This window comes from Aspergillus terreus, genomic scaffold (genome assembly GCF_000149615.1).
Source record: "Aspergillus terreus NIH2624 scaffold_4 genomic scaffold, whole genome shotgun sequence".
NCBI lineage: Eukaryota > Fungi > Ascomycota > Eurotiomycetes > Eurotiales > Aspergillaceae > Aspergillus > Aspergillus terreus.
In genome coordinates, this window is record NT_165927.1 from 691,098 (window position 1) to 715,610 (window position 24,513).

General features: G+C 54.1%; 6 protein-coding genes across 6 annotated transcripts; 1 reads left to right on the forward strand and 5 right to left on the reverse strand.

Moving 5' to 3' along the window:
- Positions 1–82: 82 nt before the first annotated feature.
- On the reverse strand, positions 83–2,950 carry ATEG_03035 (secretory pathway Sec39 family protein; the record flags this gene model as incomplete). Its single annotated transcript, XM_001212213.1, has 3 exons — positions 83–1,160; positions 1,219–1,372; positions 1,426–2,950. 3 exons carry the CDS (start codon positions 2,948–2,950, stop codon positions 83–85), a joined length of 2,757 nt encoding a protein of 918 aa, XP_001212213.1.
- A 2,510-nt stretch (positions 2,951–5,460) lies between these two features.
- Positions 5,461–11,339, forward strand: ATEG_03036 (DNA-binding ATPase; the record flags this gene model as incomplete). Its single annotated transcript, XM_001212214.1, has 3 exons — positions 5,461–5,471; positions 5,608–10,989; positions 11,042–11,339. The coding sequence occupies 3 exons, from the start codon at positions 5,461–5,463 to the stop codon at positions 11,337–11,339; spliced, it is 5,691 nt and encodes a 1,896-aa protein (XP_001212214.1).
- A 289-nt stretch (positions 11,340–11,628) lies between these two features.
- ATEG_03037 (putative serine/threonine protein kinase) lies at positions 11,629–15,444 on the reverse strand (the record flags this gene model as incomplete). The annotated part of the gene is made up of 5 exons (XM_001212215.1): positions 11,629–11,678; positions 11,826–12,057; positions 12,316–14,346; positions 14,396–14,493; positions 14,541–15,444. 5 exons carry the CDS (start codon positions 15,442–15,444, stop codon positions 11,629–11,631), a joined length of 3,315 nt encoding a protein of 1,104 aa, XP_001212215.1.
- Positions 15,445–16,203: 759 nt separating this feature from the next.
- On the reverse strand, positions 16,204–16,678 carry ATEG_03038 (uncharacterized protein; the record flags this gene model as incomplete). The annotated part of the gene is made up of 2 exons (XM_001212216.1): positions 16,204–16,226; positions 16,381–16,678. 2 exons carry the CDS (start codon positions 16,676–16,678, stop codon positions 16,204–16,206), a joined length of 321 nt encoding a protein of 106 aa, XP_001212216.1.
- A 1,386-nt stretch (positions 16,679–18,064) lies between these two features.
- On the reverse strand, positions 18,065–20,182 carry ATEG_03039 (uncharacterized protein; the record flags this gene model as incomplete). The annotated part of the gene is made up of 1 exon (XM_001212217.1): positions 18,065–20,182. The coding sequence occupies one exon, from the start codon at positions 20,180–20,182 to the stop codon at positions 18,065–18,067; it is 2,118 nt and encodes a 705-aa protein (XP_001212217.1).
- Positions 20,183–21,596: 1,414 nt separating this feature from the next.
- Positions 21,597–23,843, reverse strand: ATEG_03040 (DnaJ and TPR domain protein; the record flags this gene model as incomplete). The annotated part of the gene is made up of 3 exons (XM_001212218.1): positions 21,597–21,888; positions 21,939–23,100; positions 23,159–23,843. 3 exons carry the CDS (start codon positions 23,841–23,843, stop codon positions 21,597–21,599), a joined length of 2,139 nt encoding a protein of 712 aa, XP_001212218.1.
- Positions 23,844–24,513: the final 670 nt, after the last annotated feature.

Here is a 24,513-nt window from a genome sequence, read left to right on the forward strand (position 1 = left end):
GATTGAATCATAGTATTATCGTAGCACACAATTATACAACACATGATATCATCTAAAAACTGCATCATTGCCGTCGTCAAGCTCACCGGTTAACGGGCTGCGCCCCAAGCACCCATCCGATTCCACTGGCCAACCCGCCAGTCACCATATTACTCACCACGTCCCTCTTGCGCACCCGCTCCTGCGCGGACTCTCCATCACCCACTTCATGCGACGCGGTTGCTGCATCCGAGGCGGCACCACGGAGCGGAAACGCGTTCTTGTGGAGGGCCATTGCTGCACCTCGGGCGACCTCAAAGAGTCCCATGGGAGCTTCTTCAAGATCCACGCGGCTCTGTTGGGCTCGTGCGCGTCGGGCGTGGCGTTGTTTGGTTTCAAAAGCATCCTGTTCGCTGTCGGTGGGGCCGAACCCGCCAGGGACCGTCGAAAAACGGTCCCCTTTGGCGTCCCAGATCTCCTCTTCTTCCGACTCACGGGCACGAAGAACATTCAATTCCTCATCACACCGCCGCCATGCCCCTAGGATCTCCGGGAGTGGGTCGGGGTAGGGAACGAGGACTAAAGCAAGTGAAAGGAGCTCCATGCGCTGAGATAGTTGTGAAATTTGGGACTGCAGGTTCGGCGACGAGGAGGCCGGTGCGCGGTAGCGACCTGCATTGTAGACTGCACGCCAGGAGATATCGTCTTTCACCTCGGGATTGGTGAGAGGGGAGGATGTCGATATGAGGGATGGAGGTGTAAGACGGGTGAGGATGTAAGAGTAAGCTGTCCCAAAGTCGTCAGAGGACAGGGCTGACGAAATCGCAAGCGACATAATACGTCGCTCCGCGGTGATTACGGGGTCTTGCGGCTCTGTGGAAACGACGATATCATCTGGTTCGTCATTCTCGTCACGTTGACGAGGAGAGAACCCCGCCGCCACGAGGTTCCTTCCGATGCCGAGAAGATCGTCTAACTTCGTGTAGGCCTTTGGATTCTGGTCAAGCACCTTCTCTATCAGAGCAAGGGGGTCTGGATGGACCCGAATGCTGACCGGCTGAAAAGGGACACCGTGCTGTAATGTAAGGGAGTAGAAAGAGAGGGAGTGGGTTGCGGCTATGAGAGCGTGGATTTGCTTGAATGACACGGAGTCCGGGAAGTGAACACGGAAAGCTTGCAGACTGTTATTTGAACCACGCGTTAGTCCTGGTACACACTTGGGCATCCACTGTGACTTACATATCCGATGCTCTCTTCATCCCTCCCCGTGTGCGATTGCCGTTGCTGGCGTTATCATACGCGGTGAAGATGGCCTCCTTGATGGCTTCTTCAACCTGGTCAGAGCTCAAGGCAGACCCAGTAGTCACGTAGATATCCACGGCCAAGTCATATTCTGGGTTATTATTAGTATATAAAACGGAAGTATGAAGAGCCCAATGTGCTCACCTCTGACCTCCAGCAGTGCCTTCAGAATCTCCGCCTCAACAATGTTTCGAGGCACTCGCCAAAATAGTCCGTGACACACGGCTGGACTTTCTGTTGGCTGAGACTCGCCACCCTGCCAATTCCAAAGCCACAGTAGTTGCTGGCGGCTTTTCCGCCAGTCGCGAGTCTTGGTCTGTTTAACCACAGACTCAATCACAGCCCGCAGCTCCAGCATTTGCGCCTCGTCATTACTATGGAGACATATGTTCGCAATCGTCCTACACGGAACAGGATGGCCCAGTTCGATCAGGACGCGAAGAGAAATCAGAATGGCGTTGAGGAATGTTATTGAGGACGTCGATGGGGTAGTCAGAGGATTGGACACCGATAGTAATGCGTTCTGTAACAAAGAGACCCTCGATGACGAGGAGACGCGGGTGACATCAAAGGTCACGACAGGAAGTCCAGAGTTGTCCTGAGAACCCAACAAAGATTCCTCAAGGCCAAGTATCCGGGCGACTCGTGAAATTATCTGAAAGGAGCCATCCAAACAGCGCTGACTCGTATCTGAATTGGCGTAAACGACAGCAAGTCCTGATTGACCATACCGAGTCCGCAGTCGGATCGACTCTTCACTTGACATCGTCTCCTTCTCTTCATTATATCCTCCCAGATCAACATCCTCCGGGCCATCCCAATGGACATAGGCATTCACCGTGCTCTCGTGATCGATCAAGCTTCGCGACAACAGCCATTCGTTAACAGACTGCCAACCTGCGCTAGTCCCCTTCTCTGTCGAACTCTCGTCCTGCGAGAGAGTGATTGAAGTTTGTTGTGCGGTCTGGTTGAGTCTGCGCCGTTTCGGCCGGTTGCTGCCAAACATCCAAGGGCCCAGCAGCCCGCGCAGATTCCTTGCCAGGTCCATGTCGTTCTTCTGGGAGCTTGTCATAGAAAGAAGCACGTTTATAGCGGTGTTGTCGTCCATAGACTCCAAGATGTCCAAGGAAAATGTCTCGTCCTGACTCGGATAGTACTCGTAGTTCAATCGGAGCAAGGGTAGTAGACTAGAAATCAGCCACGTGCGCAATGTGGCGGAGTGTTGATAGAAGGGCAGGAGGAGATCGAGAATGAGAGGTTGGAGGGCGGTTTCCGAGTCAATCCGGTGCGCTCGATGAATAAGGAATTGGGTCAGGAGGTCGGTCGAGCCCAGGGTGTCTTCGTCGTCAGGGTATTTCAGAGGCAGGAGACGTAGCTTCCGTACACGGGTCCGCGCCGCTTCGTCTGAGAGACCTTTGACCGCGGACACGTCAACATCATGGGTTTCAGTGTGAGAACCCTCCAGGAGCTCCTGGAGCACCGAAGTGTACTTCCGGGGCTCAGTACTCTCTGGAAGATAGGTCAAGATAATGCGGAAGACTCGTTCCAGTGGCAGCCAGCGCGGGAAGCGGGCTTGGAGTTGAGGCAGACTGGACACGTTCCCGCTGGCGCAGAGATGGGTCGCCAGTAAGATGGCTTGGGCACCAGACAGGCCAGCAAACGCCGCCATACCAGGCAACAAGAAACGACAGAGGGCGGTCGATGCAGACGGAATCGATATCGAAGAGGGTGATGTGTTCTACTCTGTAGTGTTCGCGGCGACGTCAATGGGGAGAGGCGCGGTGCACGGGCCACATCGGGCGGAAGCGGCGAATAGGAATGCGTGCCTCAGGACGCAGAACCTCGTCCTCTCTCTGACCTCCGCCGTCTTCCTCCCTCTGTCCCTTGTCTCTCCCCACCCTCATCCACCACCACGCTACACAATGGCTTCGGGCTTCGGTCTCAACGGCGGTATGTTGAAATTCCACTGCGCATGGCGGCATATTCCCACCCGATGGGCGCTGGTTCCCCGAGGACATCTTTTTCATTTGCGACCCTGTGACTCCTCCCGACGGACACCCCGGCTAACGATTATTGCTACCCCTTAGGTCCCTCCCGCTGCTACGGATTCTGGCAGGAAGTCCTCGGTTGCTACGTTGTCAATGCCGGCGAAGGCGAGGCTGGAAAGAAGAAGTGCATGCCCGCCCTGGAGGACTACTACGAGTGCCTTCACCACCGAAAGGAGGTACGTCCACCAGTCCAATGGTTTTTCTGAGGTCGCCGGAAAGAATAAATGGTGTACCTTGCGGTTTCAACATCTAACATGGTTCTCCTCGGTACCCGCAGGCTCTCCGAACGATGAAAATGCAGGCTGCCTACCGCAAGGCGGAAGCCGCCCACCCTCGGGAAAACGCGCCCAAGGCCGAACAGATCCGCAGTCTGGGACTTCTAGGGAAAGAAGAAGAGTCGACGGCGGTGCTGTCGAAGGCTTAGGGGGAGGTGGTCTTTTTGATTCAAGGGTGCGGTTTCTGGTGTTTTTTCCTCCTCCGTCATGCTGTTCTGTTACCATTAGGGAGTCCTCGATGTATAGAAATGGACGATCTTCTCGAATGATCCGGAGAATATGGGGATGGTTGTTTTCGTCTCCCACTGCGGTGGAGAGTGGATTCTGTAGCATAATGTGCAGCTGGGCAACTGCTGACGCTCCGATCTGCTGGTTGGGGTGAGAGGAGCAAGTTGGGACGGTTGATACGATCTATTCTCGGGCTTTAAATGGCATCGGGAATGCTGCGGTGGTCCATGCGACATGTCGATGATCTAAGATATATAAGACACGTCGTCTGCGATTGTACTCTGTAGATCATCTCAAGTCTAACTGTAGAGATATCTTATGAAAGCAAGGCGGCAAGAAAGGGAAAAGAAGAAACTAGATAGTGACTCTGCAATGAAAAGAATAGACGTCAACATAGGTATTGCCTCAATACTTCATATGTAAGACTTGATGACGATGGTAAGCAGTATAATTGAACTGGTCTGATTGGCGCCCCGGGATGGGTGGGATGGGGCCTGAGGCAGGCACGGAAAAGAAGGCATCATCGAAGTGAAACCCAGCATGTCTCGGTTGAGATTCGCGGGGAGGAAGAATCCTCCATTCAACGATGAGGCCATCTGGCATTTTCTTGGCGTGTTCTGTGAACTGGGGAGCATTGAAACAAGCTTAATGGCTGGTAGCGGTTGGAACTATGCTGACTATGACGGGATGTATCTGATCTAACTAGGTACGGGAGTATGTGGTAGGTCATCTGGGAGGCATTACGTTGCCTGAAGGATCCAGAGCGGACACAAAATAGGCATCCACTGAGGCTGTTGTATCCATCCATCTCTTGGGTCCGGTCGACAATCAGGTGTCGACTGAGGAGAATCTGACAGTAGTTGGACTGAGAGCATGGCAACTCGATGGAGAGGTTCAAGTAATTTCACAGCGTCGATCGCAGCCGTCACGTGACAGCCAGAAAACCTTTGCAGAGCGTGGGGCGACTAACCCCGTTCAGGACTAGCGCGCAAGGCCCAAGCATGGGTCGGCGCGCCCAGCCAAAGCGGCCCCCAATGATATAAACAGGCTGCGTGACCTCGAGCTGGATGTTGATGCGACTTACTTGCCTTCCGTTGCTGGTGGTGGTACATCCCATCCCCCTTCGCGTCCGGGTCCTCCACCTCACCCATCATCTCCCATACTTCTCTCATCTTTCGGTTTATGTGTGGGATCTTCATTTCCTGATTTGACTTTTTTATTTATTTTATTTTATTGTATTTTTTTTTCTACTCTTCATTTCCCCCCCCATCTTACCCTCACTATTCTCTCCGATGAGCTCTCCCTTTTTGACCTTAATTATTTCCTTTCTGGACGCCGTCGATTATTCCACACCTTGAAATCTCCACTCTACGGGATCGATCGTCCTGCTCTTACCATACCTTACCCCTTCCCCCTTAGTGTCTTCCCGTTCATGGCGGTGTCTCAGGTGTAACGGTCTCGTATTGTACGTTTCTCGTACCTGCGCCGACGTGCAGTACCTGTTCTACCAGCTATTGAACTGGTTCTTTGACTTTCACTGGCTGGCTCCGTCATAAAAAAAGAGCCCTTGCCACTGTTCTCTTTCTTCTCCCTTTTGTGTCTTCCCTCTCCCGAGGTGACTGTTCGTCATGACTTCCAGGTATGTACTTCGTTTTCATTCCCGTTTCGGATTCCGCGCTAACAAGCTCCCGCTAGACTCGATCGTTTAGTCACGTGAGTATCACATGAGAACCTTCCCTTTTCGATGAAGCGTCACTGACCAATCGCACGTACAGGTTGCTGGAGACGGGCAGCACGCCGCTGATCCGCAATACAGCCGCCCAGCAGTTGGCAGACGTGCAGAAGCAACATCCCGATGAGTTGTTCAATCTGCTGGGACGTATCCTGCCTTATCTTAGGTCCAAGTCATGGGACACGCGAACCGCCGCCGCCAAGGCTATCGGTCTCATCGTCACCAATGCCGATCTCTTCGATCCCAACGAAGAGGATGGCCAAATGATCAAAAAGGATGAGGACGAAGAAGAAGACGTGGAGATCAAGAGTGAAGAACCGCAACTGGAGGATGGCTTACTGCGACTCGATCAGCTGGACCTCACCTCTATCCTGAAGTATGGAAAGAGGCTCCTGGGTAGCGGGAGCAAAGAATATGAATACTCGCTCGCGGGGATGGATCCGGCGTCTCGGCTCCAGCATCAGAAGAAAACATTGACCGCCCGACTAGGCTTGGCCGGTAAATACATCGAGGAGGACTTGATCGACGACAGTGACGTGATCCTGAAACCCAAGGATGAAGCGAATTCTCGCACCCTGGGGATGCATAACTCGGTGACGACTGCGCCTCCGTTGGCGTCTCCCTGTGAACCGGCAAATGGCGAAGAGGCTGCTGGCTTGAGCAAACGACAGCTGAATCAACTCAAGCGAAAGAATAAACAGAGTGCGAAGATGGGCGCCAATAAAGTACGGGTAGTCGATCTCTCCTCCCGCAGACCGTCTGAGAACGTCACGACCCCACTCACGACTCCGTCAACAGCTACGCCTCATCCGATCAAAACGGAAAACGGGGAAGAGCACAACGGGGATTCGAAACCAGATTACTTCTCCCTGGATCGCCCCAGTGGGGATGATGACTCGAAGATCGTCACCGAATTCAAGGGTGAAACAGCCCCAGAGAAGCCCCTGATCCAACCTGATCTCCCGGATGAAGGACCCAGCCCCGTCTGGCCCTTTGAACAAATGTGTGATTTCCTCATGGTGGACCTATTTGATCCGAACTGGGAAGTCCGTCATGGTGCTGCGATGGCTATCCGAGAGGTGATTCGCGTTCAGGGTGCCGGTGCTGGACGTGTCAGGGGCAAAAGCCGAGCGGAGAATAACAGTTTGAATCGCAAATGGCTGGACGACCTTGCCTGCCGTTTGATTTGCGTCCTCATGCTGGATCGCTTTGGTGACTACATTTCGGACAATGTGGTCGCCCCCATTCGTGAGACGGTCGGCCAGACATTGGGTGCCCTTTTATCTCAGCTTCCCTCTAAATCAGTTGTTGCTGTCTACAGGTGTCTCTACCGCATTATCATCCAAAATGATTTGGATATAGAGCGTCCTATATGGGAAGTATGCCATGGCGGTATGATTGGGCTGCGGTATCTCGTGGCGGTCAGAAAGGACCTTCTCGTGGGAGACCCCAAGCTCATGGACGGCGTGTTGGAAGCAGTCATGAAGGGCTTGGGCGATTTCGACGACGATGTCCGTGCTGTGAGTGCAGCAACTCTGGTCCCTATCGCGGCCGAGTTTGTCTCGTCACGACAAGGCACCTTGGGTCCCTTGATGACCATTGTATGGGATTGCCTCTCGAATTTACAGGACGACCTCAGTGCAAGTACCGGATCGGTGATGGACCTTCTGGCAAAGCTATGCACCTTTCCCGAAGTGCTTGATGCTATGAAACTCAACGCCTCGATGAACCCGGAGTCCTCCTTTGGTAATCTGGTGCCTCGCCTCTATCCGTTCCTACGTCATACAATTACCAGCGTACGCTCGGCAGTCCTTCGAGCTCTCATCACATTCCTGCAACTCGAGGGCGAAGGCACCACTGAGTGGGTCAATGGAAGGGCTGTGCGCTTGATTTTCCAGAATCTGCTTGTGGAGCGAAATGAGGGTGTCCTGAAGCTTTCTCTTCAGGTCTGGTCTGAATTGCTCAAAGCTTTGGAGCACCGTGGGTGGTTCAAGCCGGATTCTGATCTGTTGACCCATATCCAACCTCTCATTACCTTGAGCATCGCCCCTTTCGGCGTTCCCCGATACCCCATCCCTATGGATGCTTCTCTCTTCATCAAGCCTTCTGGCGTGCCGTTCCCGATGAGTGCGTCCGCGCCAGCAAAATCCTCTCCAAGCTCCACCAATTCTTCAGCGGACGGACCCAAAAAGCGTGGTCGCAAGGCTGAAAAAAAGGAACTGCCACCGCCTCCCTCAGCCCATAATGTTGATGGCCACATGCTCCAGGGCGACATTGACTTGGTCGGGGCAGATACTATGTTAAGATCTAAGATCTATGCTGCCAAGGCTATGGGCCAGCTTCTTTTCCTCTGGGATAAGAATGAGTTGTCCAGTCTCTGGCAATCCATTTTGGACGGGCTGAATCACAGCGCGTCCACATCACAGCTTTCGGCGGCGATGATCATCGAAGAATATGCAAGACAATATGGATCTGATAGCAAGTACACCTCTGCCCTATGTGAGCAGTTGCGCCCGATTATTGAAGGGGAGCGCCCACCATGGTACAGCGATATTGCATGCTACCTTCATGTCGCCCGCGCCCAATGCCACTCACTGCTGAATACCTTCCGTGACCATGCAAGTGTCTCTGGCTCGAGGCTGCCAGTTCTCGCCGTTATTGTCCAGGGAGATGCTGAGGCTGGCCCTAGCGCGTTCTCATTGGCCGATGCCGAGAAAGTCATTGGCCCCGACTTTGAGCGACTCAAGAAGGGTCTTTCGCCGGCTCAGCGTATCACAGCTACGCAGGTTCTCAATGACACTCGCGCAACGGCTGAAAGTGCAATCAACGAGGCCAGAGGCGCCCGAGAGCAGCGGGATATGCGGATCCGAGCTGCTGCCGCCGGTGCACTCGTCGCGTTGAATGACATCCCTAAGAAGCCGAGTCACATCATCAAGGGTATGATGGATAGCATCAAGAAGGAGGAGAATGCTGAGCTTCAACAGCGTTCGGCCACCGCGGTAGCAACTCTGGTCGAATACTACACCAAGGCAACCAAGCGTGGACCCGTCGACAAAGTCATCGGGAATCTTGTCAAATACTGTTGCGTGGACACGTCGGAAACCCCCGAATTCCATCACAATGCCGCTTTGGACAAGTCAATTCTTTCGCTTCGCAAGGAAGAGGACCGTCGCGATCACCCGGATGCAGCCAAGTTTGAAAGAGAGACCAAGGAAGCAAGAATCATGCGACGGGGTGCTAAAGATGCTCTTGAGCAGTTGGCCATCAAATTTGGCGCGGAGCTTCTAGAGAAGGTTCCTAATCTTGCTTCATTGGTGGAGCGGCCACTCAAAGACGCGCTCTCTGGCAATGAGCTTCCGTCCAATATTACGGACTCCGATAATGAGCTGGGCCAGGAGGTTGTGGACGGCCTATCCACCCTTCGTGCTCTTCTACCCAAGTTCGATCCTGGACTCTATCCCTGGGTTATTGACCTTATGCCCTTTATTGTGAAGGCCCTCCAGTGCAGGCTGTCCGTGATACGGTACGCAGCAGCCAAGTGCTTTGCCACAATCTGTAGTGTCATCACAGTGGAAGGCATGACCATGTTGGTCGAAAAGGTGCTGCCCACTATCAACAATGCTCTGGACGTTCACCACCGCCAAGGGGCTGTCGAGTGTATCTACCATCTTATCCATGTTATGGAGGACGGCATTCTGCCTTATGTCATCTTCCTTGTCGTGCCGGTTCTCGGAAGGATGAGTGATTCGGACAACGATGTGCGACTCCTAGCTACGACATCATTTGCAACACTGGTCAAACTCGTTCCCCTGGAAGCGGGTATCCCGGACCCGCCAGGCCTTTCGGAGGAATTGCTGAAGGGGCGAGAGCGAGAGAGAAAATTCATGTCGCAGATGTTGGATGTCCGAAAGGTGGAAGAATTCCAGCTACCTGTCGCCATCAAGGCAGAGCTCAGACCTTACCAACAAGAAGGTGTCAATTGGCTGGCCTTCCTCAATCGGTATAATCTTCACGGCATTCTTTGTGATGACATGGGTCTCGGTAAGACCTTGCAGACGATTTGCATTGTCGCAAGCGATCATCATATGCGAGCCGAGGAATTTGCGAAGACACAAGCGCCTGAAGTCCGAAAGCTTCCGTCCTTGATCGTCTGCCCGCCATCTCTTTCTGGCCATTGGCAGCAGGAAATCAAGCAGTATGCACCGTTCCTCAACTGTGTCGCATATGTCGGCCCACCGGCCGAGCGTGGCAAACTCAAGGGTGCCCTCGCGGATGCCGATATTGTGGTGACATCTTACGATATCTGTCGTAATGACAGTGAAACTCTCTGCCCTATTAACTGGAATTACTGCGTCCTGGACGAAGGCCATCTTATCAAGAACCCCAAGGCGAAGGTTACCATTGCGGTCAAGCGCATTTCTAGCAACCACCGTTTGATTCTGTCGGGCACTCCCATTCAAAACAATGTCCTTGAACTGTGGTCTCTGTTTGACTTCCTTATGCCTGGCTTCCTTGGCACGGAGAAGGTCTTTTTGGATCGTTTCGCCAAGCCTATCGCCGCCAGCCGCTTCAGCAAGTCATCATCGAAGGAGCAAGAAGCTGGAGCACTGGCCATTGAAGCACTGCATAAACAGGTCCTTCCCTTCCTGCTCCGTCGTCTGAAGGAAGAAGTTTTGAATGATCTTCCGCCGAAGATTATCCAGAACTACTACTGCGACCCCAGTGAGCTCCAGAAGAAACTCTTCGAAGACTTCACGAAGAAGGAACAAAAGCAGCTTGCCAGCAAAATGGGAAGTTCCGAAAAGTCAGACAAAGAGCACATCTTCCAAGCATTGCAGTACATGCGTCGTCTGTGCAACTCACCAGCTCTGGTTGTCAAGGAAGGTCACAAGCAGTACAACGAAGTTCAGCAGTATCTTCATGCCAAGAACTCGTATATTCGGGACGTGTCGCACGCACCTAAGCTCACGGCCCTGCGAGATCTACTCCTTGACTGTGGTATCGGTGTCGCTCCTCCCAGTGAAACTGACCTTGGTACTGGGGCAAGCTACGTGAGCCCGCATCGGGCGTTGGTCTTCTGCCAAATGAAAGAAATGCTCGACATTGTGCAAAGTGAGGTTCTCAAGAAGCTTCTCCCTTCGGTGCAGTTTCTCCGTTTGGATGGCGGCGTCGAGGCTACGCGTCGGCAGGACATTGTCAACCGCTTCAACACCGATCCAAGTTACGATGTGTTGCTCTTGACCACTAGTGTTGGAGGTCTTGGTCTGAACCTCACGGGAGCGGACACTGTTATCTTCGTTGAGCACGACTGGAACCCTCAGAAAGACATCCAAGCCATGGACCGAGCCCATCGTATCGGTCAGAAGAAGGTTGTCAATGTTTACCGGTTGATCACTCGAGGTACTCTGGAAGAGAAAATTCTGAAGTAAGTTACCATCTTCCAATTTGACACCTTACGTTTACTAACAGAATACCAGTCTGCAACGATTCAAGATCGACGTTGCCTCAACAGTGGTCAATCAACAAAACGCCGGGCTCAACACCATGGACACCGACCAACTCCTTGACCTGTTCAACTTAGGCGAAACGGCCGACAACGCCGAGAAACCCAGTGAACACGCCGCGGGTAACGAAGTCGACATGGTCGACATCGACGGCGAAGTCAAGGAGAAGGGCAAGAAGGGGTGGCTCGACGACCTTGGCGAACTCTGGGACGACCGCCAATACCAGGAAGAATACAACCTGGATTCTTTCTTGCAAACGATGAAAGGGTAATGGGATGGCCCTTTACTACGACATACCATCCCTCAACATTTGTACTTCTTAGAGAACGGGAAGGCAGAGCAGGCGCGTGACGGCGTTTAGATGCTATTCTTGTTTCTTTTACCCTTCTTCACCCGTGTTTTATTTTGATGATTTCAATTTTGAAGTTTACATGGAGGTTCATGGCTTTGTTGATTCCTCCGAATCTAGCGATGGATGGGCGGGATTTTGATCGAACTCATCTCATGGAATTGAATGACGCAACGAATATAGACTATTTCTTGAAACCAAGTGCGTAGAATTAATCAATGTAGTTTCCTAAGGTAGAAGCACCGCCTTTCGAGCCTCTGTCTGATCCAGGCTTATATCCTCTTCTCCTTTTGTGCAACCATTTCTTGTTACCTATGCGATGGATGGGCGCGATCCATCGTATCTCATCATCTCCTAATTGATCAACGTATTGGCGTGTGGGTATCTGACGTATGTCGGTCCACACACCGACAAGATGAACGGCATGCTGCAGTCCCCGGATGCAAGCGACTTTGAGCAGTGTATGGGCATCTGTGACGTGACCCATGGCTGTGTCGGGGGAGCCTACGAAGTACTGTCCGGCTGTTGGTAAATGCCACCTCAAGATTCTACTGTCGCGCCCGAGACTGATGGACATCCCATTGCGTTTGACAATGTTAACTATATCTAGAGCATACGTGGATTTGCAGTCGTCATCAAACTATTATTCGCTAGTATAGATAAGTATTGATATTAATATTGGTAACTCACAACTGCTGCGAGTATTGCTGACGACGACTGCTGCGCCTCAACGGCAAAGCACACTCCGCTACTACTATCCAAGTACACAACTCTAGCAATAATATATATGAAGAACATAATGACTCCCCTCTCTATATCCATACAGGCTCAGATGCTGAACAACGTGGAAAGAAGCACAACCAAACCACCTCCAACGGCATACATATACAGATTATACCTCCTTCGTTCTCAGGCTAGCAAGCTTGGTGGGGAGCTCGATCTCCGTTTCCATTTCCAGGCCCGACAGACTGGGGAATCTCCGGCTGAAGTTCGCCTCCCAGTCCTCTCCAGGGCTCGTGGGGCTGCGGTCGTGGCTCACAGGCCGTGATTCCGGAGCCCCGCCCACCCGGAGGTTCTTCGGCTTCGGAGGTGCCACCGGTCGAGACGGACCCGTACGTTGGGCCTGGGTCGGTGCGTACGACGTTGGTCCCGCTTCTTGCCGCGGCGGCCCCGACGGTGGTTCCCACCGCTCCTTCACCGGCGAGAATGGTTGTTCCTGCGGACGCTCGGAGTAGTACGGGCCTGCACTGCGCGTGTTCAGTCGCGGAGGGTCAGGAAGAGGCTCGGATTGCTTTGCCTGCAAAGCGGTTTGCGACTCTCCTGTGAATCGTCCATAGCCGGTCGCCGTCTTCGGTGGCACCCGTGGCTTATTGCTCTCGTCTAAGAACGACTGCACCCGATTCTGGATAGTCGACGAACGGGTAGAATACCCTCCCTCGCCGCGTTCTGCAACCTTGCGGCGGTACTCTGCCGCCGCAGACGCCACTCGCTTCTCCTCCTGTGACAGACGACGGCGCTCAAGTTCGCGCCGCATCTCCGGGGAGATGTCATCGGTCTCATTGTCGGAAAGCTGTACAGGCTCGTCGGCGTAGTCAGGTGAAGCCACTGGCAGTACTTGCCTAGGGGGCTCCTCTGCAGCCGGTGACTGCGCTTTATTCTCCTGGTTCTCGAACCGGCGGAAAGCCTCGCCAAACCGACCAGCAAACAGGGTCTTGGTGCCCGACAGCGACAGGGTAGACAGACTCGACCGCTTGTTATGTTTAGCGCTGCTACTGTAACGCTTCTCGCGTTTGCGATTGGTCTCCTCCTCTCTCGCCCGCAGGTAGTCAATGTCCGATGTGATATTCCCCCGATCAAAGTTTTGGTCCACGTCAGTTCGCGATTGCTGGAAGGATGATCCTGCTTCATACGGGCTTCTAGAAAGATCAAGCGAGGAGCGAGCACTCTCCGATCCGCGAAAGTCGAGCTTGGAACCCGCATGGACGGACACGGGCCGGGCCTTACTATTGGCAGACTTGGATCTTCCGACAGGATCGTCAACCTCCAAATGGGACGGCCGCAGCCCGTCCATCGAGTTCCTGGCGGAGGAAGCGGACAAGTCGGAGATTCGATCCGCGGAAACCCTTGGGTTTGGTTCGAGTTTGGTAGATGAGCTTGTGGGAGAGGGGATCTTCTGCCTGGTGGGTCGCTTGTCCGCTTCGGCCGGCCACGGCTGGCTAGCCGGTCGAGGCTGGCTGTCTGCGGGTGGGAATTTATAGACCGGGCGACTAGCTGTTTTGGACTCGGACGGGCCCGGTGTGGGAAGCGGCGAGGTCATGGTGCCAGTGGACACCATGGCCGGCTTCTGGGGAACTGGCTGGTACAGAGGCACTTGTGGCCGAGAAGGCTCTTCGCGACGATCATTGAGCGGTTCGATAGATCTTGCCTTCAATGGAGATGGTTGGTTCGGTCTGCGTGGTAGCTCGGGAGCTGGTTCGTTTTCTGACGCAGGGCGCTTGACAAAGGCTTCGTCGGCGAGAGCATTGGTGAGGCGGCGGGCAAGGTCGTCATCCTCTTGTTTCGTCTCCGACACTGTAGGCTCGAAGTCAAACTTGCCTCCTTTCTCGTGCAGTATGTCGAATTGATCCAGCGAAGGAAACCGGTTGGTGAACTCGTCATGGGAGTCCTGACTTTTATGCCCGCTCCCTCCATCGAGGACCGCAAAGGGGTCTGAAGATCCGCGGAATGGTGACGGACTTGGCTTCGCCGAGTTATGTTGGGAGGCGTCTGGTCTTGTGGGGCGCCCGCGCCGCATGGGAGCGATCTCAGGGATGATTTGCGTCTCTTGAACAGGAGGGGAGAACACCGCTCCGATCTGCGGCGCTTCTGTGGGAGAAGGTGGCAGTTCCTGGTACCGACGAGCTTCGGATGTAGAGCGATTGGCGTAGATCTATAACAGTCAGAATCCTCAATTCGACGCGTAGTGACGGGCGTCGTACATCTTTGATTGGGCATTCCTTGCCCTGCATGTGACAGGCTTCGCGCAAGACCTCGTAGATATTGGGCCGCTTCTGTGGGTTCTCCTTCAACATGGATGCTGGCCACCGTTAGCATAGTCCACTCATCGAGCGTGGAAAATCCTACCGATCAGCATCCGCAAGCGCTCGGAGAACACAGGGTAGGTAGGAAACTTGTAGCTGGCGTTCAGAATAGCCATCTGACCGACTTCCTCGAAGGGGGTTGTATAGTAGCATAGTTTGTATAGCAACACGCCCAACGCCCAGATATCGCTCTTTTCGTCAATTGGCTGCTTCCGGTAGACGTCGATCATTTCGGGGCTGCGGTACTGGAGCGTCGTGTGTCTCTGGACATCATCCTCAATCAAGCGGCCTTCGGCGGCGGAGGTGGCGGCGGGACGCGGAGGCGCGGTGGAGCCAAAATCACACAGCTTGTAGCATGGGGTATTCCCGTTTCGCGAGATCAGGACGTTCTCGACCTTCAGGTCGCGGTGCAACAAGGGGGGTTTGAGATAATGCATGCAGGCCACACCCTCAGCGACATCGGAGAAGATCTTCAGGATCTCGGGCTCGGTCAGGCGGTTCTGGAGACGGGTGTTCATGAAGTCGATCAAGCCTCCACCCGAGCAGAACTCCATCAGGAGGAAGACCTCGAACCCGCCGCCGCGAAGCTGGGAGGCATGCGAATCGATATACTTGACAATGTGGCGGTGGCCTTTTAGCTTCTTCATGGTCTCGACCTCTGTGCGCATGTTGGCGAGGGCGGCCTTGTCGGGGACAGCCACCCGCTTCAGCACAGCACGTTCAGTGCCGTCGATGGGCTGCGGGAGGCGCACGACGTAAACGTGGGCGAAGCCGCCCTCGGACAGGTATTTCTCCACCACCACCCGATGGTTGCCCACCTGGACCTTCGTGCCCGGCAGAAAGGTGCCTGCAGGAGCGGCCATCGCGGCGACGGGGTTGTACGAGGGGATCGGCCGATGAGACGCAGGGTGGCTCTGATAGGCCTGGGGGTTCTGGTAGGAGGACATGGAGGACGGAGGAGTCCCGCGAAGGGGGCGGGGTGGAAATTGACGATTGTAGGAGGGTTACAGTCGCTGCATAGAGAGGCGTAAGAGGGGAATGAGCGTGTAAGGAGGTCGTGGAGAGGACGTCGACCTAGAGAGGACAGTTGGCGGTGGGGGCGGTACCTGAGAGGAGCCCCCGATAAGGAGATGGATTGGAGGGGAAAAGGGGGATCTGGGAGAGGAGACGGTGGGAGGAGAGAAGGACCGACAAGGAGAGAAGAAGAGAAGAGAGGGGAGGTGAGGTGAGGTTGGAGAAGAGGAGACACAAGAGCCTCCACTGACCAGCAGCAGCGATGACACTGAAGAGACCGACTCCCCTTAGGTAGAAATCCGGTTGAGTGGTTGGCCCCGGCTGGTTACTCCGTAACTAGTGACCATTCCCCGGTGCTGAGTCATCTATGCCCTGCACAAGCATCACCACCGTAGTCGAATATGCTTGAATATACTGCAACTTGGAAGAGATCATTGCAGAGATAAGGAGATGAGCATTCTATCTTATGTCGTCAGTGTGGTGATCATCAGGCACGTCCATGCCGGTCACGGGGTCAGAGAGTATGACCCAGTCTATACGGCATATTTGTGTGGATTATTTCACATGACTCCAACACAACTGCAGGTATGATCATATCTCGATAGATACAACCCGTTCTGGAGGTGACATCAGAAGAAACCACACGTTTACAGCAATAGATGGAACACCATACGGAAGAAGCAGCAGACCAATCACCACTCCGACACACCAGATACTACGCATAAATATGGCCCATCCCATACCCCAAACAAACATACCTCCCGAGTCAAAAACAGATGAATTCGAGCTCAGTACCTCCGTATGTACATCACCCTACTGAGGTTCTCCAAAATGGATGCCAGCGGGCATACTCCCAGTCCCAAACTCACCACACAATCCGTCGCGCTTCGCCTGATCCTTATCCTCAATGTCACTCTTGTCCTTGTAGGCCTTCTGGTCCTCGCACTCCTTCTCGAAGGCGTCCCACTTGGTCGTCTCGATGACGCAGCGGTTGTACACCGCGCTGCAGTACTCGCCGCCGGCTTTCTCACAGGCCGTCTGGGTCTCTGAGTCGCCCACCCCGAGGTTCACACCGTCCTGGTTGCTACTTCCGCAGTTGCCGACGTCGTACTTGGCCACGGCGAGGGTGGCGGATGCGGCTAGGAGGAGGATGGACTTGAACTGCATTCTGGAAGGGTTGGTATCTATTGAGATGCGCCCTGATTCGAGAACTTACTTGGCTGAGGTAGGTTGATGTACTCTGAAAGTAGGTAGGTAGAGGATGATGAGAGATGATGATTCCCAGGAGAGACAGACAGCTTTTTATAGCTCAAGTCATCCTGGATGAACGCAATCTATTTTGGTTACTTTCGCCGGACGCTGGGGATGTACTCTTGCCTCTCAAGGCGATCGATTCTGCCTGCATCGGCATCCACATAATAACCATAACGATGGTAGAGCTCAGAAGATCGACATCCGATTGCCGAGTGTTGCAGGCGATGTACCGTGATCTACAAGGGACGGTTGCTCAACTACTCCGTATGGCGATGTGGATGAGATCTACCTGCAAGGGAAACCACACTGAGTACCCAGGGACCTCAGCCGTACAGAGTACAGGAGAGAATTTCATTCCAACTCGTAGGAGGTATGTCAATGGCTCTAGACGAAAGTAGTTCATCGCATGTCATGCCAAGCAGGCCGATCTAAGATCTCATTATTGTTATCCATTCAGTCATGTTCCTTTTTGCTAGAGGCTATGGTATAAAGAGAACGGATGTTCGATCTTAATGTCGGCAAGCAGATCTACAGACGTCTCCCGGGAGTCTGTTTTGTTAATGAATTGAATTGGAGACCCGCTGAAGCTTGAATATGGTCAGCCGATCTGAGACATCATATCCGCGGGATAAACCATGTAACTACAGCTGAACTTGCCAACCACGCATTCCAGCAAGGGACCACTTCTCAAGAGCTCTTGCGTCTTCCAACAGAACAGTGCCTGGAAATACCTGAAGCGCAGAACTACATAAAAATGGCTGACTTGCTCTGGGCGCGAACCTGGTTGATTCCATGGTCGAAATGCTTTATTTCTATCTGCAACGTTCCAGTGTCTTATTTTGACTCGTTACATGATGTCTATTTAGACAGTAACCTCGCCCCTTACCGAGCACAAGCAATCGAAGAGGCGAGATCTACAGATTATCGAGACTTAGAATCCAATAGCTATGAGAAGTTGTCGGTGTGACGAGACTGCTTGCCTAGCTCCGATATATTGCATCGAAGGCGATGGCAGCATGGACACTTGACACAAGCTCGCCTTGAACAAGCACGACCATTCAGATGAACTGAGAATTATATGACGATAACAATGACATTATGTACAACAGATGGCATATGAATAAACATAAGAACAATCGTAAATCATGATAAACAGAAACAACAGGGGGAATCTCTGGCAAACGAACGTGTAGCAGAAGGATACGATGCAAGGTGAACTCGAAACTCCTCGCTATCCCATGCAATCCTCTAGAAGATCACGCGAATGGTAAACATGGAGGCCATTGCACAAGCCCAACATCACACATAACCGAGATTCCCAAGCGTTGATCGGTATTCATTGACCGGCATATTCGTGACGCCCAGTGCGCGCACCTGTGTCCCTCTGCGCAGCCGCTGCAGCCCGATGCCGACTTTCCATCCTTCGGTCTCCTGCAGGACAAAGACGTACCGTCGGCCCTCCTGATCTCGGATCGTAGCCCGTAGCACATGAAGGCTTTGAGGATCGTAGTTATCCGGCGAGGCTAATCGGCACTTGTTCTTGCAGACTTTGAGGTAGTTGAGCAGGTATGCATCGCTCTCCTCCGGCGTAGGTTCGCCCGTCCCGCGACGGAAGAAGGAAGTGTTGGCCTTGGGGGGCTGCTTCTGTGCACCGTACTGGGGACACCACACCTCGACGAGCTTCATAGTCCATGCCTTCACGTCCCACTCGCGCTGAGGGACGCCACGCACGTCATCGTCAATGAATAACCCCTCCGTTGTGATGCGTAGCACCAGTCCATCCGTCACCATGCCCTGGCCAGACACCAACTGTGCAACCGGAGTCTTGAGAAATGCATTATTGAACTGATACACCCCGCGGATGACGATCTTATCCGGATCCTTAGTCTCATACCGTCGTCCTCTGGTGGATGGCGGAGGCGTGGTGCGTGCCGTCGACTGAGACGGGGCATATGACGATTCCGAGTAGACGGATGGTGACCCCGAGGTTCCGGCGTACGGTCGTCGCGGCCGGTCATAGGGACGAAACGAATACGCATCGTCTGCCTCGCTGGCAGCAGGTCGAGAAGGGGGCTTCTTCGGCGATGGCGTTCGTGGCACGTTGGACGTTGTCGCCGACGATTTCTGACTGGAGGCTTTTGCAGAGGCCTCTTTCGCAGCAGCCTCCTTCTTCTCCGCCGCTTCTTTGGCCGCCGCCTCCTGGGCGTCGCGGGCCTTTTTTTCCGCATACTTCTTCGCAGCGGCTTCTTTAAGCGCAGCGAACTTGGCGTCCGCCTCCTTCTTCGCGGCAGCCTTTGCAGCGGCTTCTTTCTCCGCCGCCTCCTTCTCAGCTCTGGCTTTGGCATCCGCAGCGTCCCGCTCCGCTCGAAGCCTCGCTTCCTCCGCCCTTGCCCGGGCTTCCGCCTCCTCGCGCTCCGCCCGCGCGCGCGCCTCCGCCGCCTCTCGTTCCGCCTTCGCTCTAGCCTCAGCAGCAGCCTTTGCCTCCCTCTCGCGGACCTCGGCCGCTTCCCGTTCCGCTTTGGCCCTGACCTCGGCCGCCTCTCGCTCGGCGCGTTCCCGCGCCTCCTTCGCAGCCGCCTCCTTGGCGGCCGCCATCTCCCGCTCAAACTGCTCCCTGCGCTCGCGCAGCTCCCTCTCCATCGCCTCGCGCTCCCGCTGGCGCTGTTTCTCGCGCGCCTCTGCCTCGCGCTTCCGCTTGAACTCCTCCATCTTCCGCCGCAGCTCCTCCTTCCGCCTCGTCTCCTCCCGCGCCTTCTCCCAGTCCGCTCCGCTCTGCGGCTTACTTTCCTGTTTACTTTCAGAAGATGTCTTCGGCTGCTCGTTTGGCGGCGGTCCACTCTCACCAGCACTATACTGATGGCCCCCGTACTGAGGTCCACCACCACCTGCACCACCCCCACCTCCACCACCGGCATACGCTCCCTGGGGCCCGGCACCCGCGCCCGCATAGCCCTGCCCGCGCGCGTTGTAGTCCGCCCGCGGACCAGAGGAAGACTGCTGGCTTGCCCCTGGCCCCGGTCCCGGCCCCGGGCCGGCATCGCCGCCGCGTGGGCCCTGCGTCTTCCCCGCCTGGGCCGTGCCAAAGGCCCACCCGGCGAGCCCGACGCCCAGGGCGAGGATGAGGGCGATGAAGGCGCCGCCGCCGCTGGCGACGGTGGCGACGTACCAGGCCTTGACGATGGGCGAGAGGGTCACCCAGAGCAGCACGACGACGAGGGTCGACACGGAGCCGGCGATGAAGCTGTTGCGCTGGCATTGGAGGGAGGGCAGGTAGAGGAAGCCCGAGCCGGAGGAGTGCGGCGGGATGATGAAGATGTCATAATTGCCGGGCGGGAGGTCGGAGGATTTTCGGTATTCGCCGTGGGTGGTGTTGGGTTTCTCCCCGTGGGGAGGGGGCGGCGGCGGAGGGCCGTCCATTGTGGTGGGTTCTGGGCGGTTTCAGTGGGGAGTCGAGGGTGGGAGTATTTGGAGTATTTTTTTTGGTCTGAGTGGTGATGCTGTCGGTTATGAATGCGACGAGGATGTGGTCATCTTCATAGTAGCATTGCAAGAGTCAGGCCTGATGCGTCCTCGGTGGCACTGTTAGCATGAAGTTCCGTATGCAGGCTACGGAGACTCACTGGTAGTTCTGTAAATAAAAATATAATGAACAATGCGCAATATGCACGGATAAGAATGAGTAAAGAATGGGATGGAATGATGATAGAGGAGAGAAGTCAGTAGCAGGCGGGGATGTAAGAAGTAAGAAGGAAGAAGTCAGACGGCGGCAAACAGATCAGCACTTCACCAAGTCACGCCGGCGGCTGCAGTCGAGGAACCAATTTGGTTTTCGCCCACTGCACCGCCCGCATAGGAGTATACAGAGCATGCTGGTCAATAGAAAAGCAATTGCTTTTGTGTTGCGGTGAAACCAACGCTTACTGAAATATCGTTTGTTTGTTTACAGTGTTGTAGTGCTGGTGGTATACTCCGTAGTACAAGGTACTCTCGCATTCGATTGTATGCTCCGACGCTTCGTACAGAATCATCCAGAATTGAACCAGTTACTGCAGCAAATCCTTCATTATCTAAACGTTCTAGATCAGTTTCAGGAATGTTGAGGGCACTGATCCATGGTGGTCCTTTAATTGACCCTCTCACATTCCTGGTTGAGTCTATGCGATAGTAAGTTATGAAACAATGGACCGTGTCAAGCTTAACTTTACGGTCATTTCTTCATGGTCTGTTCGTCTGATATTGAGAGATGTCTGTAGTTGGTACTGTAGTCTCTTGAAAAGATCATGAACTTTGGATGCATCACAATCAACTTGTTTGTTTTGGTTTTTCCGGATTCGGTTAGTCAGGCAACAAGGACGATCTTTATGTAAAATTGTGGCCTCAGGCTGTACATATCCATTGATCAGGCACCAAAACTTACTATATGCCAGCCAACTACGGAGAATAACTCGGTCATCATAACTTGTTCATTCGTTAATACCCAGCAAGACAGGCCGTGGTATCCCAGCAGACAAAACATCAAAGCATAAAGCATGACCCCATGAGTATATAACGCCGATGACGAAATTTGTGTTCACCACAGCAAAATCCACAGTAAAACATGTCCCATCTATCCAGGCTGGGAACTCAAGAAATAGAAAAATACACCAAAGTCTATCGCATCAGCTCAATCTCAAATGAAACGACGCAATGCACCCGGGGAATCAAATAATGAAGGCTCCACAAGAAATGCGAGCAGCAAGGCGTGTTTTAAGCCGGGTGTCCTGTTTTCCCTGTCGACCTCGCGGAATTATGCACCGAGACTTGGCTATTAATAGGCATCATGAGCGGTAGATTAGAATTGGAACCCGCCAGGGAATCCACCTCGGCCCTGAGCGCCTCCGAAGGGGTGGCCACCGGCGGAAGCGAAACCGCCGCCACCACCACCGTTCATCATGTTGAAAAGGATGTTGGGGTCGATGTTAATATGGGTGCCGCCCATGCCACCACCCATACCACCCATACCACCCATACCACCCATACCACCGAAGCCTCCCATGCCGCCGCCCATGCCCCCAAAGCCGCCTCGGGAGAACATTTCGGCAGGGTCGATGAGGTCATCGCCGTTATCGTACGCAGCACGTTTTCTAGTCATCGTTAGAGCATATCAATCAAGCTGGGTCCGGGAACTACTTACTGAGGGTCGCTCAGGGTCTCGTAGGCTTCACCAATCTCCTTAAACTTCTCATCGCCAGCTTCACCATCCTGGTTCTTGTCCGGATGGTACTTGATAGCCATCTTGCGGTACGCCTTTTTGATGTCTTGTTCGGAGGCGTCTTTATCCACGCCGAGAATCTTGTAGTAATCTTTCCGCTGGGCTTTCTTCAGCTCGAACTCGGCCTTCCTGATGTCTTCCTGGATGTTACTCTCGGTAGGATTGGCCTCTGCCACAGCCTTGTAGTCGCGAACCGCCTCCTCCCAGTTGCCGGCGCCGCCGTGGGCCTTGGCACGCATCTTCTGAGCCTTGGTGTACGAGGGGTCCAGCCGCAGGGCCTCTGTGCAGTCGTTCACGGCGTTGTCATATTCCTTCAGGTTGATGTATGCCTGAGCACGGTTCTGCAGGATCTTCGAGTTCATGTCCTTGTTGTTCGGGTCAACCGCAAGGGCTTCTCCGTAAAGCTCAATGGCCTTGCGGTAGTCCTTGGCCTTGAAAGCGGCGTTACCCTCCTCCTTGGTGCGAGTCAGCTTCTGGACGGTACGCAGCAGCTTGATGGCGGGCTTCATGTCCGGGTCCAAGCCCAGGCACATCTTGAGCGCCTTCACCGCCTGGTCGGACTCGCCCAATCCGTACAGCGCACGGGCGCGGATCATCAGCGCATCGGGATCCTGGTTGTTCTCGCGGAGCATGTTGACGGCAATGTCCTGGGCTTTGCGGAGGGAGTTCTCGTTGGCCATCTTCAACTGGGCCTCGGCGGCCAGCAGGGTCCATTTGCGCGGCTCCTTGACGTTCCGGCCGAGAAGCTGACGGGCCTGTTCAAGACAGAAGAGGACCATCGACACACCCCGGTCCCCAGACAGGGTCTCCTCCGCCTGGGTTACGAACTTGAGCATCTTCTCGGCAGGGGCGCGGTCCGTCGCGGAGGCGGGAGGCTCAATGCGGTCAAGGACGTCAAGCGCCTCAGCCGGGCGGCCGAGACTAGTCAGGATACGAGCCAGACGGTACATGATTTTAGCGTTCGATGGGTCGAGCTCATAGGCCCGCTCACAATCTTCCAAAGCGTTGAGGTACTGGTTAGCGGACATGTAAGCCGCGGCCCGATTGGACAGGTAGACGGAGGAGTTGGGGTTAATTTCGATAGCTGACCCGCCATTAGTGAGGATTCTACACGGTGAAGGAGTGGCCCAGGCTAAACGCACCCTTGTTGAACTCTTCAATGGCGCGGGTATAGTTCCCATCCTTGAAGAATTTATTTCCCGCCAGCTTGAACGTATCGGCCTCGGCGGTGTTCCCATTCGAGCGATGAGGAGGCGGGGTAGGGCTTCTCCCGCCGTCGGTGCCGTTAACGCCGTTCGGCGTGGACAGGCGAGGATCCTTCGGATCAATGTCCATGGAACTCCGATCAGCAGCGGCAGCCATGGCGGATAAGCGGCGAAGTTCGTCGGGAGGGAGGTTAAGCGGGTGGGAGTCAGGGTCGTGTGAGTACCGAGAGGAGCGGGAGGACGAGAGACTGGCTCTCGATTTCGAATTCGCCGAGAACGGGTGAGGTGAGGATTTCGACTTGGAAGGTTTGGCGGGTTTTGAAGGAGTGGACGACGACCGCGTATGGGTCGGACGACGGGGAGACTGAGACGAGGTGGGTGGAGGGGTCGAGGAAGTTGGCGAAGAGGTAGTAGTAGTAGTAGCAGTCCTGGAGGTAGTACTGGAGGAGAGGCGAGAGGATGAGGGTGGAGGAGTAGAGGGAGTCTTGGAAGAAGAATCTCCGCGCACAGGTAAGGCCGGAGACGGAGAAGACGGGGAGGGAGGACGCTGGTCTTCCGAGATGGAGGGTTTATTCTTCTTGCTGGATTTGTGACGGGCGAAGAAGAGATGAGGAAGAACCATGATTTTTTGCTGACTGAGCCCGCGCGGGCGGCTGATTGGCCCCAGAACAATCGAACTGCAGCGAAGGCGGTGGAACAATCAGAGTTTGGAACTTATCCGCAATAATCACACCTCATACTAGATGCTGTGTAGATAGGAGGAAGTAGTAGGTAGGAGTATGGAAAAAAGTCCTTCAGATGTCGGTGAGATCCATATATGAGAGAAATCCGTCCAGCACACCTGTCCTCTGTTTTCTTTTTCCTCTTCCCACTCCCCCCTCCCCTCCTCCACTCACAAAATCGCGGAGGCTGGTATGCTGAGAGGGCTTAGTCGGCAGCCATCGAATCCCATCGATCATTCCATCTGTCTGGCGGTTGATATGCCTCACCATCCAATGAATGAATCCATTCAGGTGGTGATGATTGCCCACAATGATGCATTGCATGCAGACTGTCACAGTATCCCCCCAAAATTCGAACAAACTAACTGTTCTCAAACCAAACAGTTGGTCCCATCGAGCTCGCGTGCCCAGTTTCTAGCCCATCGATGTCATACAATCAATGTAACCATACGGAGTATACTGCGCTTAGCTCTGAAAATTCCGGATGTACAATCACTCCATTCACAATTATGCTATCTCCGACATGCCTATACACTACTGCCATTTGGATCAAGAACGAACAGAATGTGA